This window comes from Dreissena polymorpha, chromosome 12, assembly GCF_020536995.1.
Source record: "Dreissena polymorpha isolate Duluth1 chromosome 12, UMN_Dpol_1.0, whole genome shotgun sequence".
Classification (NCBI taxonomy): domain Eukaryota; kingdom Metazoa; phylum Mollusca; class Bivalvia; order Myida; family Dreissenidae; genus Dreissena; species Dreissena polymorpha.
Genome location: NC_068366.1, coordinates 48,429,591 through 48,447,546, shown reverse-complemented (window position 1 = coordinate 48,447,546; position 17,956 = coordinate 48,429,591). Strand labels below are relative to the sequence as shown.

The window sequence follows — 17,956 nt, the reverse complement described above, 5'->3', positions numbered from 1 at the left end:
ATAAGATATTTAAGTGATGTAAGAAATTTTAATTAACGTTGTCACCACGTTGCATCCATTAATTTTAATAAAAATGTCCAATTGTAGTAAAATGGATTTTAAAATGTCTACATAAAATAAAGCTTTATAATATTTATTAACCTGACTGAAAAAATTGTCAGCCGCCGAACTGTTCCGTTCGTGCCGGAACCCGGGACTTAACCGGGGGGGGGGGGCTTAAGATGACTGTTGCGGAAACAACTTCAGTCTAACACTCTCCCAACTGAGCTATTCCGGCTGACATTCACTTATGTACTGCTATTTGGTGAAGTTGTGTACAGCGATCGTTATTATATGTCTGTTAATAAACTAATACATTGTACGTTTTCGTACCACTACGCCTTCCAATAAACTTGCTTGCGCGATAGGTCGTCAAATATCGTACTACATTGATTCTCCACATAATAAGCAAATTAGAAAAAACACAAAATAAATATATTTTGATTATGTTTTGTTTTTATACAAAACATCATTTGTTTTTTTATACAAAACCAGAAAGTTTCGCGTATTTGCCCAGTCCCTGTGATATTTCCCCTGTGATCAGTTGTGGATCAGTTATTAATTAAAACAATTAGCTTTGCATTATTGGCAATACATGTTGTAATTAAAGTAATAGGCACAAATGCAGTACTTATTCACACTAATTTACACAAAAAATCACCACTATGCAAGATATTCTTAAAACAAAAATATATACATTGATCCGTAAAATAACTTCTCCTCCCATAAGCGAAAAAAAATGCATTACATACTAGTCGCCGCCCTCCAGGGCGACGCCAATAATGTCCTTAGACAACACACGAGTCAGCTAACTGAAAATATTTTTTTTTTCTTTTGTACGAAACTACTACATATAGTCATAATTAACTATAAACTATTGGGTTCGCAGTGGTGTAGTGGACATAGTGTCCGCCTAGCGATCAGGAGGTCACGGTTTGGATCCCCACTGTGGGAGCGTTCTTTAGTCCGTCATAGACACCAAGTACTGGTTATAATCCCAGCAAACGAACTCGAGAGTGTTTCAAATAAGCCTGTGACGTTCTATGCAATCGAGCTAAAATAAATAGGTTGAAACTAACTATTTAATCTTAATTACTTAATGCATACGTAATTACCTGTATTTACCAATAACTTATTGAACTTATTTAAGGCCAGTTCGAAAATATACATGTTTTTCCTAAATTACTTATATGTTGACTCTATCATCGCTATAACACCTCTAAAATTAAATAATTCTTTACCTAAACTATGTGCTGATGATATACGCACCTTTGGTTGCTCATATAAATCATTATACATGCATTTATAGAGGTAATGCGCCACTTTCAAGTATGTGTGGACGGCCTGTCAACAATACTCATCTTCAATATATAGTACTAAATTGTTGAGTTGTGTTTGCATTTCTATAGCACATGTAAACTACGACAAAATGAAGCCAAACCGTTTTACCTAACAATACGAAATAAACGATTTCTGAATGTACGACATTGAGTTGTGGTGAAAACACTTAATATTTTTATGAATGTTTGCAAGTGTCAGTGAACAATGTTTGGTTCATTCTATATTCATGTTCATTAAAGCACGGACATTATCATGTGTCCATCGGTGTGAATATTGGTTTTGTAAATAAGTACCGTAAGTAGGTATTATTAAGCTATCAAAAAAGTATGTTCCTTTGTATCTATATATTGGCATATTAATACATTGTACAATACGTTGCTTTCAAGTCATGTTTGGATAACGACTAACGAGGTAACTTCGGAATATTAAACTAGACAACCCAGTTGTATATAATATTAACGCATATGATTCGTTTAATACTTATTTTTTAATTATTGCCTATTTATTAACACGTAGAAATACAAAAAATACAAAAGTAAATCAATTGGATATTTTTTTTCAATTGGATAAGTTTTTAATGACGCCACTGATTCGAACAGTATTTATAAAAAAGGGGCATTATGTTGATAATTTACATATATGTTTTTTTCTTATAACGTTTGAGCAATCTGAGTGTTCAGTTTGTAAACAAACGTACTATTTGCTTCCACGGATTAAAGTGTGATTAAGAAATTTACCTATTTGCCCCCCCCCCCCCCCCGATGTCTCAAAGAAAACCGTTAATGTACATCTCGTACAACTTAATACAGAGGGGCATTACAATAACGTGTAGATGCTAAATTGATTTTTATCGAGAATAATGTCAGTTATACTACAGCACACACAGCACGATGAACATGAAAAGGAGTATGAAAAACTAATAAACGTGCGAACTGACCAGTTATAGTCTCAATGGATGTAAACATTAATACAAGGTATGGGTCTTAGTCTCGTGCTGGTATATATTGATATGGAGGTCTGATATGCATATAGATCATAGCAAAATCATGCAATTATTTACAATAATTCGTAACAGGAGCAAATTTGTCTTTTAAAGGTAAGCATTTATTTAAAATGTATTGAAAAGGTAAAAGGTAAAGTAATACAAATTTATTAAAAAATACAAAAACACGTTTGCGTATAAATATAACTTATTAAATTATTATTTCAGTTGTGTCCACAATAAAATCATATATGTCTAGACCTTATTTAGAGATAACATAAACACTATATACTTTTTATAAGTAAATAAGATAGAAATTGATTTGTATAGCTGAAATGTCCTTTAATGGGGACAGGATATACAGAGTGTGCCAGTAAATTGATGTGAATCTGTTATTGGTCAACGACATATGAGTCGTGTTCTGAGAAAACTGGGCATAATGCATGTGCGTAAAGTGTCGCCCCAGATTAGCCTGTGCAGTCCGCACAGGCTAATTTTCTTTACGCCAAAATTGGATTTAGCTAAGAAGAGACTTCATTTAAACGAAAATTGTCATAAAAGCGGAAAGTGTCGTTCCTGATTAGCCTGTGCGGACTGCACAGGCTAATCTGGGACGACACTAAACGCACATGCATTAGGACCAGTTTTCTCAGAACGCGACTCATATAACAGAACCATTTAATCGAATCGGTTAACTGATGCAGGCAACATTGCAGTCGTCTATTTTCAATCGGAATTTGGACATGTTAATTGGTCCGCTATAAACGTCTGCCTTATCTCTTTTCAGCGAGAACTAACAGCACAAAGAACAACGAACAAGATAACGCGTCTAAAAATATCGCGTGATAAAAAAAACAACTGTACGTAATAGCGGTTTACGAAACAGACGATTATCCTGATCGTTGTGAAGTCATTTAGGTTAACTCCAGGCTAGTTTTTAATTCGGTATTAATTACTGAGACTGGATATATATACCTATTTAATTTCATTGATTTGGGCTGCCTGCGTAACAAAACCGTTCGCTATTGAATTAAGTTTGCATATCGCGATACTGCGGCAATAAAAAATAGAATGACAGTATTGGTAGACATATGACAATATTAACATTGAGTGCTTATAGATCATCCAAGAAAAAAATCAGTGGTCATACATCAACGTGTTTTTGCAGTTATTAATTTACTTGCGTCCTTTAAATATGAAACCCTATATCGACTATAGAATCGGTTATTAGTTTATAACAATACATACAATTGCATGCGCTGTCATAATATTGCACACAACATCGTGAAGTAATGATTTGTAAGCAATGAACAAGAATTAGTCATTTGAACACAATAGCTTAAATGGGTATTGGTAATTTGTACTGATATATTATACACGTCGCAAACGTTAGGTATTTGTTGAAGCATTTGGACAGATCAGTGCGAGCGATAGTGCGAGCAATGTAGCGTTAAGTGGCTATATCTCACTTCCTATGAGAACACAGTAAAGATATTCATTGTAAGAAATGCTTGAACGTTTGAAAGTGTACTCAGTATAGTATCGTTGATTGTGACTTGCCTGTATATTTGGTTTTACTTCACAGTTACTGTCCAGTGGTATTATTCAGTTACAAGGAACACTTGCTTAAACAGGAATATATATATCCGTGGAATGTCATCCGGATGAATATGTGTCATGTTAAACAGGAAACCGACCATTCATTAAAGGATATGCAATTGTTGAGTTTCTGTGAAGCCTTGCTTTGATTGTATGCAGAATGAAGGAGTGTTTACAAACAATTGTTGACTCGATATATTTAAATATATTTAGCCAGACCTTGTTCGCATAAAATAATTTATTGTTTGTGAACTCGGAGATAAAATACCATAATAAGTGTGGCGAAATGACCTTCTTCGATAGTGAAGCTATTAGGCTATTGAAAATGATATAACTTCCAATGAGACAAGAATGACGTCACCACTTTTCCGGCGTCTTTCTACTAACAGTAGAAACAGAGCTTTCAAAATTGTTATACTTGGACAAAATGGAGTCGGAAAATCAGGTAAGCAGCCTATTACTACATTATCAGCCATAACAACTCTACTGTTTAAACAACAAAGCTAATGCGTGTGCGTTGATTTGCCAAATTCAGAACACCACAACAGCAAACAAAACTAACTTCTACTTCTATCTACTTTTATAGCCACACGGACAATATCGCAAACAACACCCTCAAAACACCATTATAACAACTTCCATTGCCACCAGCTCAACAAACGCCATCAACGCCGTTGACTTTATAACTACTTATACAAAAACTTAGTCCGTCTTGTATTTCCTATAAAAACTATACCAAAAACAATCCTGTTACAACGGCGACGTTTACTCATTTTTTTTTAGCCTCGTTTTGTATAAAAGGGGCTTATTGCATGAGCTTAGAGTGTCGCCCCAGGTTAGCCTTGGCAATCCTCTGCATTCCCGACTGTATTTACTTTAATAAGCAAGTTATCCTTTGTCGAAATAAATGCTGTTTATTACAAAAAAGTGTCAGCAGCCGTTTGGCGCCTTAAAGTGCAGGCCTGTGGCGATTTTTTGAGCAATAGAATGATTGCTTTGCACTAAAACCGGTAACTATATGTGTTGTTGTTTTATTGCATTTGATTCTTTATTGCGCATTGTGTTACGTTATTTACTCCTCGAATACAGAAGTACGATAAATGAACTTAATTTCGTGTGGAAAACTATTTGCGCATGTTTTCCCACATTTGATTGAAATAATTATAATACTATATGCGTTTCATTGAAAAGCGAGTCGATGCTTTATTTAAATGTCATGAATGTTGTTCGATATAATGTATTCATATGTTTAACGGTCAAACGCATACAAAATATACTCTGTTATTAGTCATTTACTAATGGCAGATATTCTAAGGATTCGGTCGTTCTAGTTGTATATTTTGTTAAGGAAAATTGGGCCCAATTTAAACGGATCTGACTTTTATCAACAATCCTTCCGCAATTAACCTAGTGGTTACTACAACCAGCTTCCGTGTAACACGATTTACACCAGGTGGGCTCCTGATTTATCTCTGATTAACGAACTGTAAGCTGAATACCAACACAACCGAATTCCCAAAAAAATAATATGATTTTTTTAATTGTATTGCATACTTTGTTCTTCATACGATATTTACTTTACCATGTTAAAAAAATCATTGTAGCTGTATAAATATTTTTTAAAGCAAATATAAATATTTTTACTGAAAAAAAACTAAATACGATTAAGGAAAATAGATGAAATGTTATTTGTCTTTTTACTTCTGGAAATAAATTATTCCTGCGATGAATATAGTGTTTATGGTGTTTAAGGCTTAAAACAATAAAATCATTTACAAGAATATTATAAACATGGTTGATTTTTTAATTCGTCATTAGATCTTATTCAGCAAATGCTGATAGATTTCGTATACATTATAAAAATACAAAACACATGCACTATAATTAATGTTCCGGATGTGCACACATGGTTTTGTAGTTAGGCGCTCAGTTGGTTGCCCTTTTCTAGTTATGCCCCAATCTACAGAAGCCGGGATGCATTCAGCGATCGGCCTTCCGCTCGTCCTTTCGTTCGTTCGTTCGCGAAAGCCCCCCCCCCCCCCTCTGCAATTCCATTTTAGCGGGATCCCTTGTTGTATGGATAGGTTTTAGTCTCCGTTGAGAAACTGAAAATAATTAATGTTGCATATCATTGGTGAATGAATGGATCTGACACTTACACAAATAGACGGATGAATGAATAATGAATTAATATATAATGTCGGATTGTTTGATGATAATATGATATGATATAATATAACATAATATGATATAATATAATATAAGTTTGGATGGACAAATCAAGTGACGGACTCGTGGATAGATACAATAACTAATTGACAACTTAACAGCTGATCCATCAATTTAAAAAAATTACTATTGAAGTTTTTGTAATTGATTTTCTTTAAGGCTATTTCTTATACCAGTGAAAACCTTTAGTCCGGCAGTAAAGTGGCCGTTTTTCTCTAAACCCGTCATTCGGGTGTATAGTGTTTTTGGTAGGGTGCATGTTTCTGATATCGAACTACAGAGCTATTTACGTCTCAATATCGATGGCCATAACCAGCAAATAATAGATTGAGTAAATTGTGTCTGTTTTCCCCCGTTTTTAACAGTATTTCAGTCCTATCACTGAGGTCAGTTAACAGTATTTCAGTCCAATCACTGAGGTCAGTTAACAGTATTTCAGTCATATCACTGGGGTCCGTTAACAGTATTTCAGTCCTATCACTGAGGTCAGTTAACAGTATTTCAGTCATATCACTGGGGTCAGTTAACAGTATTTCAGTCATATCACTGAGATCAGTTAACAGTATTTTAGTCCTATCACTGAGGTCAGTTAACAGTATTTCAGTCCTATCACTGAGGTCAGTTAACAGTATTTCAGTCATATCACTGTGGTCATTTAACAGTATTTCAGTCATATCACTGGGGTCATTTAACAGTATTTCAGTCCTATCTCTGAGGTCATTTAACAGTATTTCAGTCCTATCTCTGAGGTCAGTTAACAGTATTTTAGTCCTATCACTGTGGTCAGTTAACAGTATTTCAGTCCTATCACTAAGGTCAGTTAACAGTATTTCAGTCCTATCACTGGGGTCAGTTTACAGTTTTTCAGTCCTATCACTGGGGTCAGTTAACAGTATTTCAGTTCTATCACTTAGGTCAGATAACAGTATTTCAGTCCTATCAATGAGATCAGTTAACATTATTTCAGGTCTATCACTGAGGCCAGTTAAAAGTATTTAAGTCCTATCACTGAGGTCAGTTAACAGTATTTCAGTCCTATCACTGAGGTCAGTAAACAGTATTTCAGTCCTATCACTGGGGTCAGTTAACAGTATTTCAGTCCTATCAATGAGATCAGTTAATTTTATTTCAGGTCTATCACTGAGGCCAGTTAACAGTATTTAAGTCCTATCACTGAGGTCAGTTAACAGTATTTCAGTCCTATCACTGAGGTCAGTAAATAGTATTTCAGTCCTATCACTGAGGTCAGTTAACAGTATTTCAGTCCTATCACTAAGGTTAGTTAACAATATTTCAGTCCTATCACTGGGTTCAGTTAACAGTATTTCAGTCCTATCACTAAGGTTAGATAACAGTATTTCAGTCCTATCTCTGAGGTCAGTTAACAGTATTTCAGTCATATCACTGAGGTCATTTAACAGTATTTCAGTCTAATCACAGAGGTCAGTTAGCAGTATTTCAGTCCTATCACTGAGGTCAGTTAACAGTTTTTCAGTCATATCACTGAGGTCATTTAACAGTATTTCAGTCATATCACTGAGGTCAGTTAACAGTATTTCAGTCATATCACTGAAGTCAGTTAACAGTATTTAAGTCCTATCACTGAGGTCAGTTAACAGTATTTAAGTCCTATCACTGAGGTCAGTTAACAGTATTTAAGTCCTATCACTGAGGCCAGTTAACAGTATTTAAGTCCTATCACTGAGGTCAGTTAACAGTATTTAAGTCCTATCACTGAGGTCAGTAAACAGTATTTAAGTCCTATCACTGAGGTCAGTTAACAGTATTTCAGTCCTATCACTGAGGCCAGTTAACAGTATTTAAGTCCTAACACTGAGGTCAGTAAACAGTATTTCAGTCCTATCACTGGGGTCAGTTAACAGTATTTCAGTCCTATCACTGAGGTCAGTTTACAGTATTTCAGTCCTATCTCTGAGGTCAGTTAACAGTATTTCTGTCCTATCACTAAGGTCAGTTTACAGTATTTCAGTCCTATCACTAAGGTTAGTTAACAGTATTTCAGTCCTATCACTGGGGTCGGTTAACAGTATTTCAGTCCTATCACTAAGGTTAGTTTACAGTATTTCAGTCCTATCTCTGAGGTCAGTTAACAGTATTTCAGTCATATCACTGAAGTCAGTTAACAGTATTTCAGTCATATCACTGAGGTCAGTTTACAGTATTTCAGTACTATCACTGAGGTCAGTTGACAGTATTTAAGTCCTATCACTGAGGTAAGTTAACATTATTTCAGTCCTATCACTTGGGTCAGTTAACAGTATTTAAGTCATATCACTGAGATCAGTTAACAGTATTTTAGTCCTATCACTGGGGTCAGTTAACAGTATTTCAGTCCTATCACTAAGGTTAGTTAACAGTATTTTAGTCCTATCACTGAGGTCAGTAAACAGTATTTCAGTCCTATCACTAAGGTTAGTTAACAGTATTTTAGTCCTATCACTGGGGTCAGTTAACAGTATTTCAGTCCTATCACTAAGGTTAGTTAACAGTATTTTAGTCCTATCACTGAGGTCAGTTAACAGTATTTCAGTCCTATCACTAAGGTAAGTTAACAGTATTTCAGTCCTATTACTGAGGTCATTTAACAGTATTTCAGTACTATCACTGAGGTCAGTTAACAGTATTTCAGTCCCATCACTGAGGTCAGTTAACAGTATTTCATTCCTATCACTGAGGCCAGTTAACAGTATTTCAGTCCTATTACTGAGGCCATTTAACAGTATTTCAGTACTATCACTGAGGTCAGTTAACAGTATTTCTGTCCTATCACTGAGGTCAGTTAACAGTATTACAGTGCTATCACTGAGGTCAGTTAACAGTATTTCAGTCATATCACTGGGGTCAGTTAACAGTATTGCACAAATATGTGCTACTAACAGATAAATGATAAATTTTAGTTTTCTTTGTTTCAGCTCTGACCGTTCGGGCAATCACCCGTAGATTTATAGGGGATTATGATCCTTTCTTAGGTAAGCAAATTCATCATTCATTCGTAATGAGTGCATGTGCGCTATAGTCGTCTCAGATTAGCCTGTGCTCACAGGCTTATCGGGAACAAAACTTTCCGATTTTATGGTATATTTCGTTAAAAGAAAATCTCTTCTTAACAAAAATCCAGTTTAGAAGAAAATTGTCATCCTCGATTAGCCTGCGCAGACTGCACATGTTAATTTGGGACGAATCTTTACGCACTTTTTTCTGCCATGTCTTCTGCAGATGTATAATCTACAACCATCTTATAATAACGACAGCAGAGAAGTAAACCGCGGGTGTTTAAACTTATTTTGTAGTATGCTTCTCACAACCTTCTTTTTGATATTTTAAGCTCTATATAATTGACGACATTATTAAGATATTCATGTTGGTATGTGTATAAACAATAACTATCGTCTTGATTTCGTGTTTAAGAGAACACCTACAGCTTTTCGTGCAATATTGACGGGGACACGGTTGCCATGGAAATCAGGGATACAGCGGCTGAAGTATGTTGTTGAAGAACATTTGTTATTATGTACACATTACCGCAAACTATTTTGGCATGTCTATTAAAATTGAAATCCAAACATACCTCGGATTGAAGAGTAACCGTGTTACATAACGACACACTATTTAAAAAAAGTATGGTGACTTCAGATGAGAAATCTATTTAGTATTATTATGGTATGTTTCAGAAAGTTTTCACTCATTTACTTAAAACATTCGCTTCGTCTCATGGACAAAGCGAACAGTGCTATTTTTCGTGTCCGGCTAAATCCTTGTTGAATAAGAGAATACAGTTTTCCGCGTAAACTGTGCATATGTCCCAATACTTTCTGAAAATAGCATTCCTAAGTGTTACACTGTAGGCTTCTTAAACCCTGGTGTGGATTGTCCTTTTATAAACAATAATTATAAGTCTCCGACAGGAAATAATTAACTTGGTTGCTGAATTAACTGTCTATTTTTATTACAAACGCATTGGAATGAAGACCTACATGTTTATCGCAAATGATTGATCACTATTTTTAGCATAGCATAGAAACGAGTACGTTTCTAACAGACTTATAAAGCGAATACTTTTATGGTACACAAATAACGATACATTATTGTTTTACTGCAAATCAGTCAGATTTAAGCAATATAAACGACCGAGTCATTGTAAACTGAAATTGTAAAATATGTGTGTAATGACAGGAAGTATATATAATGAGTGCGTTGGGTAAGAAATTTATAAAATGACTGGAAAGTATGTACATAAGTCTATAACTGGATCTTTATATTATATTGGAGCTCGACCGATGGTGTTTGTTGCGACTCAACATTTTTAGGCACTGTAATTTTGGGAGAAATGCGAACAGTACACAAGATTTATAAAACGTAAACCATGGTATTGTTTTGAAATTCATTTGTGTAACGAGTAAACACTTTGATAGAAACAGTGTTTTTTGTGATACCATTACATGTCATTAAGTGAGGCAGACTGTATTGTATCTTTTATTTAGAATTTGTAATACGTACTATGTAAACCTGTGGCTGTCGTTTTCTCCAGGATGAGAACAGCCGACTGGAGGCCAACATTAAGTGGGCGGACGCCTTCATCATCGTGTACTCTGTCACCGACCGCTGTAGCTTCAACGAGTGCAGCAGACTCAAGATCCTTATTAACTCCTACGCGAAGAAACCGAAGTCCACCGGTCAAAACGCAGGGGCTTGCACTCCGATTGTCCTCGTGGGCAACAAGACTGATTGCCCACAGGAGCGAATGATCTCCCTTGAGGAAGGGCGGGAAAAAGCCTTTGAGATGGGATGCGTCTGTTTTAACGAGATTTCAGTGAGAGAGGAACGCGACTCGGCCATAAATATTTTGAAAGCGCTTTACAAACAATGCCGGCGGCCTGGCCGTCGGGCTGAGCTTCAGCAAAGACTGAGTTGTCCTCCCCTTTCCCTTAGCATTCCTTCGTCGGCCGACGATAGCGCGGACGATTACGCTGCTTTGGCCAGGCAACGAGGCCGACGAAAAGCTTTATACACAATCAGTTGATAGAATAACGCATCAGATACTAAATGTGCAGCGGTTTGATCTATGCATTTGTGCCATTATGTTACAAACTTTGTTCAAGCCTATGGACTTTGCAACATTCCATTTCAAACGACTTTTATTTTAATTAGTTAATAATGTTGGGTGTAAAGCAAACTTCGGGGTTTAAATATCTATGTATTTTTACAATATAGCCAATGGTTTCTATGTTGTTGTTTAATATGTGTTCTCATTTCGACAGCCTTTAATTGATCCCACCATTTATTGGTATATTAAACTTGTAAATAAAAAACATGTTTTGCTATCTAATTAAAGTGAAATTACTACTCAAAATCAACGAAAATTTTGTTCATTTTTTCGTAAAATAAACTTTACCAACTAAAACTCAGTGTTCCATATGGCCATTGCCGAAATTTCAACGCCAGGTGTGGTCTGATAAAACAGATGTTTGTAGATACAAATGGTCGTTTTTATTATGGTTGGGCATATTTAATTCTATTTTAATTTCCCGCAACGATATATATCCATACGACACATGAACACTAACATGGTGTTCGTGTGTCGTAAGAATGGATATATTTGCGGGAAATGAAAATGGAATTAATTGTGTCACAAATAAATAAAAACGAGCATTTTTTATCTACAAAAATCTATGTAATCATACAACATCTAGCGTTGAAAGTGTGGCTATTGCTTTAAGGAACACTGATTGTTTAGGTGTTAACCTTATTTTACGAAATATTTCACGAAATTTCGTTGATTTTTTTAGCGTTATAAAGACTTTAAATGCGAACACCATTAACATGACACAAGGGACAATAGTAATGGCGTAAGAACAAGAAAGCCTCTGTGCGCTTCTTTCCCTTTATTGTCCTTATAATCAACAGAAAGCTCGATCTCCTTTCAATTATCGCACGATGCTCTCAGCATACACCGCTGCAAAAGGGCTCAATGACCCTATCTTTTCAAACCCAAGGGAGAATAAAAGATAATTTATTTCAAAACATACAAAACCAAGCATTGCGGGTTAGATACCTGGTCCTGCAATATTTCTTGTATCATAATTGGTAATACAATTATTTCTACGGCCATCCGCCCCTACCTTTGATCCATGAATGGCAGTTACTGGCATAAAAATAAGTCTGCAGTAGTAGTTGAACAGCTTATTCAGTACAAGTGAGACTCGAGGCTGTATATAACAACCAATTCTTCGAATTAAGAATTAAGGGAGGACATAGAACCCAAATGAATAAAACCAGCATTTGATTATCTCAAGGCTACCAGTGATATTTATGTCATTAAGAAAATATTCAACATGATGAATGACGTAGACTGAGTAGGTTAATGTCAAGTTTGACTCAAAATTAAATATATTATTGAATATTCCAATTTAATAATATTGTTCATTCTAAGAATGAAGTCTAAAAATTTATGGTAAATACTAAATACAGGCCCAGGTTAACAGACCACAATACAAATGAAATAAAAATTCTTGCATCACCCTTTACAGATTGCTCTGCAGCCTGGGGAGACGCTGCGTGACCTTCACTCCTGCCTGCGTAACCACCTGACACGCCACAACGAGGAGTTTGGCAACGTGGGGCTCTGACATTTCAGACACCGACAAAAGCATAGATTTAATGCATGCTATTTAATATATAAAGATAAATATTATAAAGGTGACATCCCACAGCACACACATGAACTTAGACGAAATATCTTGAAAAACATCCGCGCGAAAATGCCGCGATGCCGAATATCGTTCATCACATAATTCCAGTTTCATTCCAGACCGTGTGATGCTGATGGATTTAAATATTTAATTATTTTGCTATGATTTAAATTAAATGTTTTACTTTTCATTTGTGCTTGGGTTACTTTAAATATATGTTCAAATGTCAAATAATTTAGACATAATTGCATCTAAATTTGTGAAAGCTATCAACCCGAAAAGACTTCCCGTTCAGGACTAATTTTACTTGTGACGATACTGGTACAATGAACAGGGCGAGCTCTTCGTAACAATCGGCTCGGGGCGCTAATTTGTCCATACCCGTAGCCAAGGGACGCGTGATTTTTTATTTACAATTTTTAACCGAAGAATTGTTTAAATCAACAGAAGTTGTGACAGCAAAATTTTCGAAGATCTAAGAAGCCTGTCCCGGCAAAATGGAATTGGAATCTTTGTTACAAATAGATATTTGCTTTCTGTATAATGCAAAATTATTAACCTGTCACTCTAATCCGTATAAAATCGATACTTATTTATATATATTTGATACTAAATGATTGTTTTGTAACTTTTATCATCGTTATTAATGCCTGTTAATGCTAGTACTGTAATAGATATCATAAAAAAATGTTGAAGCCTACTTATTGTTGGTTGAAATCCCAGTCCAATAACCTGTTTCGACGATTATCTAAATGGCTGGAAAAACAATTTGATTAACTTGAGTAAATAAATAATCTTATAGAAAAGAAAATACATTTTAGATGAGTATTAACGGAATGTTATGTCAGCTTCCGAAAATGACTGAAATCAAAGGACACCCTTCGACTATTGCCGAAGACTAATGAGTCACTGGTTAATAACTTTGCATTATACCACGATTTATAAGAATAACATTGTGCACAGCATTTTCGACAGACTTCGTTGCCTTTTTGTTATATCACTGTACAACCATTTTCGGATCCCCTAAAGGGTTATCCAGCAAAAATATCAGCTATGCTCAAGTCATGATAATTTTGTTGTTGAATGAATTTAGCCATGTTGGGAGGATAACGCATGACCATCTCAGATCCCATCGTTGCCGGATCTCTGCACCTGTTTTACGAAGTCATCTTCGTTATGCAGGGTGTGACTATTCAAGTTTGGGTACCAGTTGGTGGAGTTGACAAGTTCACCTTCACACGGGCGAATTAGATTTCCAGAAGTTGATACACATATGAGTCGTGTTCTGAGAAAACTTGGCGCAATGCATCTGCGTAAAGTGTCGTCCCATATTAGCACAGGCTAATCAGGGACGACACTTACGTGGTATGGTATTTTTCGTTTAAAAGAAGTCCCTTTTTACCAAAAATCTAGTTTAAGCGGAAATTGTCGTCCCTGATAACCTGTGCGGACTGCACAGGCTAGTCTGGGACGACACTTTACGCACAAGCATTATGCCCAGTTTTCTCAGAACGCGGCTCATTAGCATGAACTTCCTCTTTATATTGTTCCAGCAGTTAAATATTTACTGAGTTTAACGCTTGCATATCCCCGGTGTCGAAACACTTTGTAAATATCTGATCTTCACTAAATTATGTAACATTAAAAAAGCTGTCAGTATTTTGTTTTGATGAAAATTTATGAGCCGAGGATTCAAGAATGAAATCTCACAAAATAAATAAATTCTTTCGAATGAAGTATATAAACCAACTTTTATTTTAACGGATATTGGTGAATACGACAAAGGACAAAGCCGCCAATATGTTACTGTAGTTTCATCAAGTGGTTTAATTTGTTGATTGTCTGATTTTCGATGCTGACTTATTAAAGGAAAACGTTAAATGTCTTATTTTATGAAAGCGAACTTTTGCTAGCCGTATACCTCATGGTTGATCAAGAATCATAGCGTATTTAGCGAGCATGTGTTCCAACGTTGCTAGCCGTATACATCATGGTCGATCAAGAATCATAGCGTATTTAGCGAACATGTGTTCCAACGTTGCTAGCCGTATACCTCATGGTCGATCAAGAATCATAGCGTATTTAGCGAACATGTGTTCCAACGTTGCTCGCCGTATACCTCATGGTTGATCAAGAATCATAGCGTATTTAGCGAACATGTGTTCTAACGTCAGATTAAAATTTGCCGTATACATGTGTTCCAACGTTGCTCGCCGTATACCTCATGGTTGATCAAGAATCATAGCGTATTTAGCGAACATGTGTTCCAACGTCAGATTAAAATTCCAAATAGTGCAGGGTCGCACATATGCTCATAGCTACCATGTGTGTAAGTTTCAAGGTTCTAGTGCTTATAGTGTAGGAGGAGATATTGGCCAGGACGGACAGACAGACAGACGGCGGAGATAACCACAATATCCCAAAGCTTTTTGAAATAATATAATAATAATAATAATAATAACATATTACAGTGCTTGCTTTGTCAGATGGTATTGTCAGTATAGTTTTAAGAACTGGCATTCTATCAACGCAAGTTAATTATTAACTCATAATTGTATGCTCTGCACTACCCTCCAATTAAAGCTACTTAAGTGTTAAGTTGGCAAATATTTAAATTTACAGACAATTTGAAATATAAATTTAAATATATCCAAAACTTACATTCTTTGCGCTTCATGCCTCTACATTCATGGCTTTCATGACTTGTAGACTCTTAAATAACATCAACAATTATAGTGTCACTTAAAAGAAATTAATTAAATCCAGTGATGTTTTCAATGCAATAAAATGGACAACTAATGTTAATATACTATACTTAAGTTAATGTATACTAATCCCAGTATTAATTTTCAAACACAATGTTTAATGTTAATTTAATGCATTTGTTTTCTTTTTTTATATAAGGGTGAATTTCTATTATATTGTATACTGTGTTGAATATGATGTTTACATAATAAGTCATATGGTTTGCATTTTCAATGTGTCGATACATATGGTTTGCATATATATGATAATCTATTTATTTACCATTATTTTCTTCACTGCTGGCGGTTGTGGCACGCTCCCTGCTTTGTAAGAAGCTGCAAATCAAACAGCAACAATTAATTCAAACAGATAACTTTGTAAAACACGTATGCAAGTACACTTATGCTCTTAAATAATATATTTACATGTTGCAATCATGCCTAGATTTGATGTATCTGTAACAACAGTTATTTCAAAGTTTATTTAATATGGAAAAATAGTAATGTTATTATGTGTTGATAAAGATAACATTTATAGTAGCATAGTGTGTTATTTGCTGTTTATTAATAAGTACAAGATGCATTTTGTTATTGTATTGCCTTTTTTTAACTTGATTAAACTTACTTACAATACATAATACAAACAATGATGAATGCTAACTTTATTATATTTCAGTGTGTATATATTATTATTCAATGCACACATTTAAATAGAATTTAATATGCAAGTAATGTTATGTACATGTATTGTTAGGAATATGTACATGTATATGGTGATTTTTAATGTACCTTTCTCTTCCGGGTTGCTCGTTAATGTTTTTTGCGATTGCCCAAATCATCATCTGTGATGCAACAACAGAAAACAAGATATATATGATCAATACAATTATGTAAAAAGTTGATAATTATGTTCATTTGTGTTGTTACTTTAGGTTTGGCATTTAATGTATTTTGTTTCAAAAAAGTGGATTAATTATTTCAAAGAGTCGCTATGAATATAAGTCAGTTCAGTGAACATGTTACATAATACTGACTAAATATCACAAACTCAGAAGACATAAAATGCTACATAATAAATGATAAATTATGATAACCAAAGATACATTCTTTCAATACATTCATACACACAGTTATTGTATTACTAGTATATACAATAAAATAAAAATCTACTTGTTTAAGGCTTTGTAAAATATATTAATAATAATTTTATATGAACAGACACAAAGACTCTTCCAAAACATATCTCAGATTTAAAACAAAATCAGCCCTTGCAGCCTAAAATGGTTGACACTTTGGAGGATTAGAGATCAATAATAACTCTACATTAATTAATTTCATATTAAGATATAAATGGTTACCGTCCCTGTCCTTGAACTACAGGGTGGCCTTGCATCGTGGAGGCAAGCACCTCCTCTGACGATGAAAACTGGACTGCAACACTGCTGCCCGTTATTGGGTGCCGGATTTCTCCAACCTTTTGAATGTCTACATTAGAAAAAATAACAAATCATACTGTTTGATTACCAAGAAAAACTATGTATTTTAACTCATTCCTTGAATAAATAAACTCAACAACAAATTTCAAACCGTGATTATAAGTATCTACCATAAAGGAATAGAATTTATTACTTCCTTAAATGCGCAAACTGCATTAGCTGATCTTAAATTAATGATCTTAATTTGTAATTAACAACAAACAAAGATTCTGATACGAGTTGCCATTTCATACCATATTTTGTGAACAAGTTGATGAATATTGTTATTTAGTGCACCTTTGGTCATTTATGTCATGATCATTCCAAGCGTTCATCATTGCATTCACTGCATTAAAGAAAACCATCTCATACCATGATATCTTATATCAGTCTTAATTCATTATTTTAAAATTGATATGGTTTTTTTATGTTAAGAAACCAACATACATACACACGTCGAAGCAATTCCTAACGTCACTCAAAAAAACTATGTTCAATTGTTTACATTTGTGAAGTGCGTGGAATGATTCCATCTGCGTAAATGGGCAATAAATTAGTTCCAAAGAGTTGCATTAAAACTCGCACTTGGAATGATCATGACATAAATGAGACGCTTTCATAACAATATTCCGTTCTGAGCCCAACACAGAGGTGAATGTAATGTAACCGTCGTGCAAGAGATTGCTAGACATGTTCAGATTGTAAACAGATACGAATAAAACATACATGGGTACGGATCTAACAGGCTACGAGATTAAAACTAAAAAATAGACCTTAAATGGTACATTTATCCGTGATAGCACAAATATTCCATTGTAAATACTTTAATAACAATTT

At 34.8% G+C, this 17,956-nt stretch overlaps 1 protein-coding gene across 1 annotated transcript; it reads left to right on the top strand.

Moving 5' to 3' along the window:
* Positions 1–3,765: 3,765 nt before the first annotated feature.
* Positions 3,766–13,090, top strand: LOC127854017 (ras-related and estrogen-regulated growth inhibitor-like). Its single transcript, XM_052388924.1, has 4 exons — positions 3,766–4,406; positions 9,124–9,180; positions 9,620–9,693; positions 10,740–13,090. The coding sequence occupies exons 1-4, from the start codon at positions 4,313–4,315 to the stop codon at positions 11,229–11,231; spliced, it is 717 nt and encodes a 238-aa protein (XP_052244884.1). The 5' UTR covers positions 3,766–4,312; the 3' UTR covers positions 11,232–13,090.
* The last annotated feature ends 4,866 nt before the right edge of the window (positions 13,091–17,956 follow it).